The following is a 12,438-nucleotide window of genomic DNA, read 5'->3' on the forward strand; positions in this document are numbered from 1 at the left end:
CATGCTTTTGACTCAGAAAGGAAAATAGTATTTTCCCTGTACCCCCAGAGAACGTCTGGGGGTATATGGTCTGACACTGAATTGCCAGGCCTCTTCCAAGGCTGGGCCCCTCCTCCACAGTGATTTTCCTTCAGATCTGGGAATCCCAGTATTCACTTAACCACAGTGTACTGCCTTTAGATCCAGAATTCCCCCCTCCCTTTACTCATCCTTTCTCAGTGCTCAGAGAGCCTTTGCACACCTCCCCGTGCTTCCCTGGCTCCTTTTGGGTTATTGCATTTGCTTGTTGACTGAGTTCTGCCATAGCCTCTTAAGCCTCTAACCTAGGGTCACCTTGGTTTCTTTCCCTGTGAGTAGGAATTGCCTTTTCCAAACCCAGACTCATCACACAGCTGGAACAAGGGGAGGAGCCCTGGAGAGAGGAGAGCGAATGTCTTCTGGACTTTCGTCCAGGTGAGTGGGAAGCAGGGGGCAGACGAGACCGGGCAGTGAGGCTCTCAGCAGATCCGGAAGGAGGAGGGCACCTGGATTTCTGGGGAGCGCTCTTCTTCGGGCCCCGTGCCATGCCATCCTGCTCACCCAGAGAGGGCTTCCCTGGCATCCTCTTTCCCCCCAGGCAGTCTCATTCCCTCATGTGGCATCTCTTTTCCAGCACCTTTTCCAGTTCGCTGATCTCCGCGTTCTTGGCTTTTGTTGGTTGACTCTGCATAGCGTTTGGCCTCTGACACGGAGTCTTCTGCCCCTGGGAGACACTGTTGTTTCTGTTCTTAACCTGGTAACTTCTTAGTGCATCAGTTCTACTCCATAAATCCCCGTAACCTTGTTTCTTTTATGATGGATTATTTAAGATTACAACAGGGTGTATAGAATTGTATGATGAGTGCCTGTGTGCCTTCCCTGTGGTCTAAGAGACAGACGTTAAAGACCAGAAAACAGTCCCTGCACCTTCCCTGGTTTGTCTTGCTCTCCACCCGCCCTGAGAATCCATTTTCCACATGAGCATTCTCATGTGCCTTGATCCTTTTTACCCCATCTGATGGGTCCTTCAACCATATAGTGTTTGCATGTTCATAAATGTCTCTACACATAGTATTGCACTGCACACAATATAGCCAGTGTGGTTAAGGACAGGCCTGTTAATGGAAGAAATATCACTGAAAGTGTAAAACAGACCCACACTTATCCAGTCATTGGATTTTCAACAAAACAGTTTAAGGAGGGGAAGGTAAGTCTTTTCAACATATGATACTAGAACCACTGGGTATCCATATGAATGAGAAAAACCTTGATCCCTGCCTCACACCATACACAAAAGTTTATTTCAAGATGGACCATAAACTTAAATGTAACAGCTAAAACTGTACAGCATTTAGAAAATTCAGATCATCTTCATGACAATAAAAATTTAAAAGAAAAATCAGACTTCCTCCAAACATCTGCCAATCAAAAGTAACTGTTAAAGAAAGAACAGAAAAGCTTCAGTCTAAGAAAATTTTTGCAAAATGTACATATGGCAAAGGACTGGTGTCCAGAATTAATAAAGAACTCCCAGAGCTTAACAATTTAAAAAAATGTAATAAACTGGCAACTGGAAGAAGATCTGAATGGATACTTTACAAAGTAAAGTATATGATATACATTTGAATGATCAAAAAGCATAAAGTGCTTAACATTTAACCATTAGCGAAATAGAAATTAAAGCCCCCATGAGATAGCACTACACACCCATCACAGATACGACGAAAACTGTCTGGAGGATGCGAGACAATGGGAATTCTCTTCTCATATGTTTATGGAAGTGGAAAATGGTACAGCCACTTTGGGAAATGGATACTCATAAAACTGCATATACTGTAGCTTTGTGACCCAGTGTATTAGGTTGAATGGTATCCCACCAAAATTCACGTCTATATGAACACGTGAATGTGGACTTACTTTGATATCAGGTCTTCACAGATATGATCAAGTTAAGATGAGGTCATACCAAGTTAGGGTGAGTCTTAATTCAACAAATGCATCCTTACAAAGAGACAGAGATACATAGAAGGAAGAAGGCTGTGTGATCACAAAGGCACAGACTGGAGTGACACAGCAACAAGCCAAGAAATGCTAAGGATCGCCAGCAACCACCAGAAACTGGAGACAGGTGAGGAACAGATCTCCCTCAAAACCTCCAGAATAAATCTACCCTGCCAAGAGGTTGCTTTTTGAACTTACAGCTTCTGAACTGTGAGAACAGATTTCTTTGAAGTCTCTCAGTTTGTTGTAATATGTTACAACAATGCTAGGAAACTAAAATACCCAACCTTACTCTAGGTATTTATCCAAAGGAAATGAAAACATGGGTTTCCAAAACAAAATACCTAGCATAAGAATACTAATAACAGCTTTTTCACAATAACTAAGGACTAGAATCCATTAAGGTATCTACCAAGGGGAACGGATAAACAGTTGTCTATTTATCTGATGGGATGCCACTGAGCTTTAAAAAGGAACAGAATACTGATGTATGCAACAGCACGGATGAAGCTCAGAAACTCTGTACTGGAAGAAGCCTACAGTAAAGAGTATTATGATTCCATTCATGCAAAACTGTACAGTGGGAAAAATTAATTTATGGTAAAATCATAAGACCAGTGACACCTCTGAGGGATAGGGTGGGGGTTTACTAGGATCGGCCAGAAGGGAGCTCTATGGGATGGTAGTAATCTGTTTTTTGATAAAGTTTGGGTTGTAGACATGTACAACTCATGCAAAATTTCACATTTCCTGTAAGTAAATTCTACTTAAATACAAGAAATACAGTACTCTAGGCAATGATACGCATCTGTCGTTTACTTCTGTTCTTTTATTTCCTTCCCTCTGCTGGTTTTGGGTGGCATTTGTTCTTTTTCTAGCTCTAGTAAGGTTAGGTTGTTTGAGATTTTTCTTACTTCTTCAAGTAGGCCTGTATCGCATATACTTCCCTCTTACAACAGTTTTTGCTGCATTCCCAAAGGTTTTGGACCATTGTGTTTTCATTTGTTTCCATGTACTTTTTGATTTATTCTTTGATTTCTCAGTTGACCCACTCATTGTTTAGTAGCATGTTATTTAGCCTCATGTATTTATGGTCTTTCCAGATTTTTTCTTATGGTGGATTTCTAGTTTCATAGTGTTATGGTCAGAAAAGATGCATGGTATGCATCAGTCTTTAATTTCTTGAGGCTTGTTTTGTGGCCTAATATGTGATCTGTTCTGGAGAATGTTCCATGTGCACTTGAAAAGAATGTGTATTCTGTTTTAGAATGGAGTGTTCTGAATGTATCTGTTAAATCCCTCTGTTCCCATGTGCCAATGAAAGCCACTCTTATTGCTTTTGTTTGATCTGTCCATTGATGTAAATGGTGTGTTTAAGTCCCCTATGATTATTGTATTACTATCAAATAGTTCCTTTATGTTTGTTCCTAACCGTATTACATATTATAGTGCTGCCATGTTGGGGTACGTAACCATTTATTATTATATAGTATTATTCTTTGTCTCTTTTTATAGACTTTTATAATCTATTTTGTCTGACATAAGTACTGCTACCCCAGCTTTCTTTTGACGTCCATTTGCATGATCTCCTTCCCCTCACTTTCAATCTTCATGTGTCTGATTTTTTTTTTTTAAGATTTTATTTGTTTAACAGAGATCACAAGTAGGCAGAGAGGTGGGGGGAGCAGGCTCCCTGCCGAGCAGAAGGCCTGATGCAGGGCTTGATCCCAGGACCCTGGGCTCATGACCTGAGCCAAAGGCAGAGGTTTTAACCCACTGAGACACTCAGGCACCCTTGATTCTTCTTTTTTTTTCACGGTTTGTTGGTTTTCTTTAGCAATGTAGTTAGATTCTTTGTTTTATCTATTACTGTTTTTTGATTCGTGTTTACCATAACATGTTCTGCACACAGCAATCTATTTTAAGCTGATGGTCACTCAGTGTCGCCTTCATTCTTTACTCCTCCCCTCCCCCCATGTTTTAGGTATATGGTGTCCTAGTTTACATCTTTTTATTTTATGAATCCCTTGACCGACTCTTATAGAAGTACTTTCACTGCTTCTGTTTTTGGCTTTTCACTCTTATTATCTTATCATTCCACGGAACGTGTTCCCTTCTACAGCTGGTTTAGTGTTTGTAGACTACTGTAGTTTTTGTCTGCGAAACTCTCTCACCTATTCTAAATGATGGCTTTGCCGGATATAAAGTATTCTTGGCTGCATATGTTTCCCTTTCAGCACTTTGAATATATCATGCCACTCTCTTCTGGCCTGCAAAATCTGCTAGCCTTATGGGGTTTCCCTGTGTATGTAGGTCGTCTTTTCTTTCGAAGCGGCCTTATAATTCTTTACTACTGTGTCTTGTCATTTTAATTACTTATGTGTCTTATGTGTTAATTTTGATTTTGTTGGGGGATCTCTGTGCCTCCTGAATCTGAATTTCTTTTTCCCTTCCCAGATTTGGGAAATTCTTAGCTGAAATTTCTTCTCCTCCCCACTTTGTCATCTTCTGGGACCCCTATATAGATGCAAATGTTACTATGTTTTTGTTTTTAAGATTTTATTTATTTGACAGAGATCACAAGTAAGTAGCAGGCAGAGAGAGAGAGGAGGTAGCAGGCTCCCCACTGAGCATTGAGCCCAATGTGGGGCTCAATCCCAGGACCTTGGGATCATGACCTGAGCTGAAGGCAGAGGCTTAACCCACTAAGCCACCCATGCGCCCAAATGTTACTATGCTTGATGGAGTCACTGAGGTCCCTAGTCTGTTCTCCGTGCAGTGTTTCTCATCTGCTTAGTCGGACTGCTTTATGTTACTCCATCCTCCAGGTCACGGATACATCTTCTCCTTCCTACTGTAGCCTAGTGATTCCATCCGCTGCATTTCTAGTTTCACTTATTGAGTTCTCATCTCTGATATGTTATCTTTGTGTGAAGGGTCTCACTGGTCTCTTTATTCTCGAGTCCACTGAGTATCTTTATAATCATTACTTCAAATTGTCTTTCAGGCTACTACTTCTGTTTTACTTAGCTCTCCTGCTGTGTTTCTATCATGGTCTTTCCTTTGGGACATAGTCCTCAGCCTCATTTTGTCTAACTCTCTGTTTCAGCTGTATCTCCTCTAGAAAATAGTGGTTCTATGAAGAAGAGGTCCTGTAGTGCCCATGCAGTGTTCCCTGTTCACCAGGACCTGGGGCTTCAGAAGTATCTCCTATGTGTGTTGCCTGCATCTTGCTATTGTCTGAGTAGCTTTTCCTTTCTGTCTTCTGCACTGACTCTGCCTGTTGTAGGCTGTGCTTGCTATCTATGGTGTGAGGGAGACCTAGGCAGATCGGCTCTGAAGGAGAGTGGCCATAGGAGGGCTCAGTAGTAGGGTGATGGTGTTAACAAAATCTTCATTGAGTCGCTAGGCCAGATTCCCCAAAGGGTGGTAATTGGCCAGGGACATGGCGTATAGTAGCAGCTGTGGCCAACAATGGACGTTTGGCAGCTGGGGGCCTATGGTGCCTGGACATGGCAATGCACAGTGGCAGCAGGATCTGCACTGGGCCACTAGTCCTAGGCCAGTCCCCCGCAAAATGCAGCAGCTTGGTGTGTGCAGCCACGGGGCAGGGCATGCATGAACTGCTAATCCTAATCCAGATTCCTTTGAAGATATGCAGTGGCCACAGAAGCACAGCACACAGGACGTTAACAGAATGTCTGCTAAGCCCAGGCCTGAGGCCGGCAGGCTTGGCACAGGCAATCCTCAGGAGAATACATGGGTGCGGTACGCTGCTAGCAGGTGAGGTTAGGTAGCCTGTGTCCCCGCAGCCCTCCTCCCCACAGGTTGCCCTCGCTTTATGCTGGGGAACGGGGGAGGAGAATGGCACCTGTCCGCTTCTTTGGTCCCAGAAAGCCCCCCTGCCGCCACCCCCCTCACTCTGAAATCAGTTTGAACAGATCTCCCTCTTGTGCAAGCTTTCACTTCTATGTTGCCTCTCCTTGGGCTTCTGGCACTTTAGGGTTAGGCCCTGGCTATCCCTGGCCTAGCACTGAAGTGGCTGACTTTTAAAGCTCCAGGCTCCAAATCCAGCGCTTATACAAACTCACTGAATTCAGCCTCTCTGGTTTTCAAGGCCAGACATTCTGGGGATTTGCTTGCTCTCTGTGGGCTCCATGCTGCTTTCTCCTTTCCATGACCACAGCTTCATCCTTCAGGCAGCTTCCAGCCACTGTTTCTGTCCTTCATAACCTCTCAAAGGTGAGTCGCGGAGTTCTGCCAGTCTTCAGGTCCTCCTCGTTTACAGACTCGGTATGAGTGACAGCAGTTGTAACCACGGGACCGGGTGAGCTCAGGGTCCTCTCACTCTGCCATCTTGCACTGCTGCCCCCGAGTCACATGGTTTCTCAGTGGAAGCATATATTTGTGGATAATGTTCGCATCAGCTTTGATGACTCACTGGCTTGGAGAACCGTATTGGAGGGGAAATGAGTAACTCTAATGGCGGCAGTTTGTAGTGGGGAGACTGCCTTGATGCTTTCCCGCTGGGCTGGTGTTTGGAGCTGGCTCATCATGTGTGTCTTCTGTGTTGCGATAAGGAATGTGGCAGCGAGGGATGGAATGTAGGTGGGCAGAGGAAGCCTTGGTTGTGGGAACAGCGAGGAATGAACGTTGGGTCGGTGGAAGCCACCATTCACAAGGCACCTGTGGTGATTCTGACCAACATTTTCTCTCCAGCAGAACCAGGGACCGAACGCCAGCCATATGGCCATTCCTGCCCGCTGACCTTTTCCAGCACACAGTTCCTCGAACAGTATGTGCTGTGCGGCCACCTTCCTCCGATCGTCCGCAGCTCATACGCAGGGAGCCCCATCCCAACGGAAGCTCGGGCCTGCTCAAGTGAACAAGCAGACGATGGAGACACAGAAGGGAGACTTCACCTGAGTGGGGTTTCCAGGGTGCTCTTCAGACCCTCTCAGGGCCAGCTGGCAGACTGGGTGGAAGGCAACAGAGCGGGGCATCCTGAGGAGGCAGGCCTCTCAGCATCTGAAGCAGCCACGTGTGGAAAATACAGACTGGGGTTTGATACCAAATCTAACTTCTTGAGCCTCCAAAAGCACCATGAGTGCCGTGACTGTGGCAGAAGCTTCTGTCAGAAGTCAGACCTCACCAAGCACCAGAGGACACACTCAGGGGAGAAGCCTTACAGCTGCAGGGAGTGTGGGCGAGGTTTCGGCCGCAAATCCTCCCTCACCATCCACCAGAGGACACACTCAGGGGAGAAGCCTTACGCGTGCCGGGAGTGTGGGCGCCACTTCAGGTACACATCCTCACTCACCAACCACAAAAGGATACACTCTGGGGAGAGGCCCTTCGAATGTCAGGAATGCGGGCGAGGCTTTCGCCAAAAGATCGCCCTCATCCTGCATCAGAGGACACACTTGGAGGAGAAGCCCTTTGTGTGTCCTGAATGTGGCAGAGGCTTCTGCCAGAAGGCGTCGCTCCTCCAACACCGCAGCTCGCATTCGGGCGAAAGGCCCTTCTTGTGCCTCGAGTGTGGGCGAGGCTTCAGGCAGCAGGCGCTGCTCCTCAGTCACCAAGTCACACACTCAGGGGAGAAGCCTTATGTCTGTGCTGAGTGTGGCCACAGCTTTCGCCAGAAGGTCACCCTTGTCAGACACCAGAGGACGCACACGGGGGAGAAGCCTTACCTGTGTCCGGAGTGTGGGCGTGGCTTTAGCCAGAAGGTGTCCCTCCTGGGACACCAGAGGACGCACACAGGGGAGAGGCCTTACCTTTGCCCAGAGTGTGGCCGTGGCTTTGGTCAGAAGGTCACCCTCATCAGACACCAGAGGACACACACAGGGGAGAAGCCTTACCTGTGCCCAGAGTGTGGGCGCACCTTTGGCTTCAAGTCACTCCTCACCAGACACCAGAGGACGCACTTAGAGGAGGCAGCTGATGTGTACGGAGTATGTGAGCAAGGACTTGGCCAGAAGTCCCACTTCACCTCTGACCCGAGGTCACACTCGGGGAAGCCATGTGTGTGCAGTGAGTGTGGACGAGGCTTCGGCTTCAGGTCGGCCCTCATCAGACACCAGCGCACTCACTCGGGAGAGAAGCCGTATGTGTGTAGAGAGTGTGGCCGAGGCTTTAGCCAGAAGTCTCACCTTCACAGACACAGGAGGACCAAGTCTGGCCATCGCCTCCCACCTCCAGGGCTGCTCTCCTGACCTTCCCTTTCCTTAGGAGTGGCAGAAAACACCAGGAAATGTTCCTCAAATGCAGTGGAGGAAAAAAACGTGTTCTTTCAGTGATTGGAAGATACCTGATTTATGGTTTATTTTCCATGCTAGCCATGTTTTAATTTGTTAGGGCTGCCATAACAAAACACCACAAACTTGTTGGCTAAAGAACAACTCTCTCACAGTTCTTGGGACTGAAATCCAAGATCAGAGGATGCACTTTGGTTTCCACTGAAGCCTCGCTCCTCAGCTGGCAGATGCCTGCATCCTTACAGTGTCCTCTCCTGGCCTTTGTACGTGCGCTTCTTCTATGAACCACAGCCTTACTGGGTTAGGGCCCCCTCTATCACCAAATAAGGTCACACTTAGGGTTCTGGCTTCAACATATGGAAATTTGGAACATTTCGGCCCATAGGTCAGCCTCCTGAACCCCCAAAACTCATGTTCTTAACAGCTCCCAAAGTGTTGACCAATTCCAGTAATGAGTCTGTCCAAAATCTCATGTAAATCAAATGTGGGTGAGGCAAGGGGTACATTTCATCCTGAGGCAATGTTCCTCTCCAGCCGTGAACCGGACAAGTTACCACAGATGGAGAACTGCATTTCCTTAACACAAGGGGAAACTTACAAGGGGAAACAAGATTGATGGGTCCTAAGCAGGTCTGTGACCAGCAAGCAAACTCTATTAGGTTTTAAGGCTTGAGAATAATGGCTGGTAGGATACTTCGCCCTCTAGTCCTGCTGGGGTGGTGGCAGCAGTGCGCAGCGCCCTGAGGCCATGGAGGCATTCACCCTCCGGGTCCACCATGGGAATGGCAGACCAACTGCTTTCTTTCACCGTTGGGGTCACCATTTCCTCCTCTTGGTGGGTAGCACCACAGAAGTCTGACAGCTGGCCTTTGCTCTGTCCTGTCTGTACCATTCTTAGTTCAACTGAGCATCAAATGACTGTCCATTGGTGTTCTCTCCAGAGCAGGCTTTCTCATTTTCACAATATGGATAGGCTAAGAATTCTCTAAATCTTCAAGTTGTGGCTTCTGTTTGCTAAACAGTTCCTTCAGTTTACCTCCCTCCTCATGTATTTCTATGAGGAGCAATGAGAAAGAGGTATACCTTTCAACACCTGCTTAGAAATATCCTCAGCCAAGCCACATAAGATTTCAACCCTCCACTGAACACTGGAACACAATCCATCGATATTCTTTGGTGCTTTATAATCAGGATTCCCTTTAGTTTCTAGTAGTGTTCCACATTTCTGTCTGAGGCCCCAGCAGAGTCCCTTCTAATTCCTCTGTTCCTCCCATAGCCTTCTTGAAGCAACCCTGGCTTTCTCCAGCAAAAGCACATCAAAACACTTCCTCTATCCAAGACCAGTTCCAAAACCCCCTCCATAGTTTTTCACGTTTAGAACAGCACACCACTCAGTACCAAAGCTGTATTCTTTTGCCAGGGCTGCCGTAACAAAACCAGACACTGGAATTCCAAGACCACTTCGACCTACCGAACCTTACCCACTGGCTGGCAGGTGGTGCCTTCTCATGTGGCTGTTCCCTCGCATGTGTGCCAGAGAGCACGTGAGCTCTGGTGTCCCTTACTCCACCCCTACAACATCATTTAACTTTCGGTACTTCCTTAGGTCCTGTACTCAAATACTGTCACATTAGGAAAGGGCTTCATCATGGACTTTTGGGGGAAAATTCCATTCATAACACCTGCCCTCTGGACACCCCCCCCCAAATTCCTGCCTGGCCCTCGACCCCTGCCATAAATCTGATCTTTCCTTTCCCAGGAGTGTGAAGCTAGCAGGAAGCACTGGGAAGTGCTGCACTTCCCTGAAGTGGAACGCAAGCAGCATGCTGGTTCTCTCAGGGGCCAGGGGTATGTGTGTGTTTGGCGGGGGTGGAGGGGTTGGGGGGAAGCTGGGCATACCTGCTTTCTAAGCCCTCCTCCACACCCAGGTCTGTTTAATAAACTGCTTCCGTATAAAGCTAAACCCCGATCAAACGCCTCATTCAGCTATCAAGAATCCCATGGTCCTGAACCTCAGGAGACATGGAAGGTCACATTTGCTTGTTCTGGACTCTGACCCTGTGTGTGGGGAGGGCCGTCATCATCACCCTTTCTTAGGTCCTCCAACAGTGCCATCGAGGCACCCCCTCTTCCTGCACCCCCAGTCCTGCATCCTGTTAGCCACACCCATGTACCAGTCCTGCAGCCTGAGGACTTGGGGCATTTCTTCCATGATCCTGCCTAGTCCTCCAGTCAGGGACTAAAGGAGCCAGAGCACCTGTCTTTATATCCAGCCCAAGGTATTGTCCCTGTAGCCTGCCTCTTGCTCTTGAATCCCCAGAGCCTGACAAGTGCCCAGCCCAGGACAGGCCTTGTCCCTTTGCTTTGGGCACAGAATGGTCCCCACAAAGTCCTTTTTCCCAGGCCCAGAGGCTTTACTGGCTTAAAATCCAGAGGCAATAAAAGATACACAAAAAATAAAAACCCCCAAATTTTACATGTCAAAAAATTAGTAGTATCAAAAGACAAATGTCTGGAAGGAAAATCTATCAACATATTTCATAAAGGATTAATATCTCCTTTTTCTAAGAACTCCCCAAAATCAAAAGGCCAGAAATGCCACAGAAAGTGGGCAAAAGACATGATCACTATTAAGTATACAAATAAGCACAATCTGCTGCTTACAGCAGAATGCCAAAGGCCAACTGGTAATTTTTTTTTTCCCTAGTAACATTTTATTACTATGGTGTTTTTCTCAAAGCTAAGAAATTGGTACAGCACTGTTAGGAACTATTCAGTTTTCCACTATTATCTTTTTTGTGATCTAGGATCCCATACTGCATTTGTTCTCATGTCTCTCTAGTCTCCTCCAATCTGGGATAGTTCCTCTGTCAGTCTTTGTCATCCATGAACTTGACTCTAGAGTTGGTCAGATATTTTACAGAACCTCAGTTTGGAATTGTCTGATATTTTCTCATTATTATATTTGCATTATAGACTTTCTGGAATACCACAGAAGTGAAGAATCCTTACTATATCATATCAAAGGGTAATAATACCAACAAGGTTTATTCCAAGTAATGTAACCTTGATCACTTAGTAAAAGTGGTGGCTGCCACGACTCTCTACTGTAGACTTCCCATTTTTCTCCTTCCATGCTCCATTCATTGGAAGTAATCAGTAAGTCCAGTCCATACTCCAAGAGAAGGGAATTAAGCTCTAGCTCCCAGAGAATGCACCTTATGATTTGTGCTGCTTGCATCCACCACCCCACAGAATAAAGTGGCCCAGTGTATTCTGGCTCCCAAACTAGCAAAAGACACCCCGGGTAGGTCCATTCCTCGCTGGATGGAACAAAAGTCCTGCTGACAAGACCAGGTGAGCCCAGCAGCACCAGCAGGTGGAAATGATTATTTTCTCACAGGGTTGAGAACTCTGCCTCACCTAGACCCAGTACAGCCAGGGAGGGTCGGTGCTGCCACATAAACACCTGTTCCAGGAAGTACTCTTTGGCTCCAGAGACCTGAGATTGCCATCTAGATGCAAGACACTTAGGAAGGTGGCACCAGCAAGGAAATTCCTGCTAAACTGCCCAGCCCAAGCTCCATCTCCCTTCCTGGTAGACAACAGGTCACCAAGAGGCACTGGACATGGGGATCCTGACACGTTAGCAGCTCAGCCTGTGACGCTTTTGCTTCCCTTTTTAGCCAGAGCATCCCTTCCCCATCTGGAGACACCAGGCATCCTGTTTTGGGGCAACTCTTTCCACACTCCCAACACCAGCAGGAGAAAGTGGAAGAAACAGTGGTACCAAATAAGCCAAGTAGACCTAAATAGCATTGCAAGAGCTCTGAAAGTTACACTGTCATTGGATCAAACAGAACCCACAAAATAGGCTCTGATTTGGGAACAAACCTTAAAAATAGAGAGACTGTCTGCTAGAGTCAACGGTTTAAGTAAGACCCAGAGTCTCTCAACAGCTAAATGTGCAAAATGCAATAGAAAGTTACTCATCATAATAAGAACCAGGATATCACAACTTAAAATTTATGAGAAAAGACAATCAACTGACACCAGCACTGAGATAAGTATGATATTGGAACTGACAAGGATTTTATTTTTTTTTAAGATTTGATTTATTTGACAGAGATCACAAGTAGGCAGAGAGGCAGGCAGAGAGAGA

General features: G+C 46.4%; 1 protein-coding gene across 10 annotated transcripts in view; it reads left to right on the plus strand.

Annotated features, from left to right (window-relative positions):
• Positions 1 to 10,239, plus strand: part of ZNF169 (zinc finger protein 169) — a 41,524-nt gene extending 31,285 nt beyond the window's left edge. For 9 of the 10 annotated variants that reach the window (XM_032307327.1, XM_032307331.1, XM_032307326.1 and 6 more), the window contains 2 exons: positions 358 to 453; positions 6,739 to 10,239. In XM_032307327.1, coding sequence (XP_032163218.1) covers positions 358 to 453; positions 6,739 to 8,234 — 1,592 coding nt within the window. In that variant the 3' untranslated portion in view covers positions 8,235 to 10,239. The remainder of the gene's footprint in view (positions 1 to 357; positions 454 to 6,738) is intronic. The other variant, XM_032307329.1, reaches the window with a different exon arrangement.
• Positions 10,240 to 12,438: the final 2,199 nt, after the last annotated feature.

This window comes from Mustela erminea, chromosome 12 (assembly GCF_009829155.1).
Source record: "Mustela erminea isolate mMusErm1 chromosome 12, mMusErm1.Pri, whole genome shotgun sequence".
Lineage (NCBI taxonomy): Eukaryota > Metazoa > Chordata > Mammalia > Carnivora > Mustelidae > Mustela > Mustela erminea.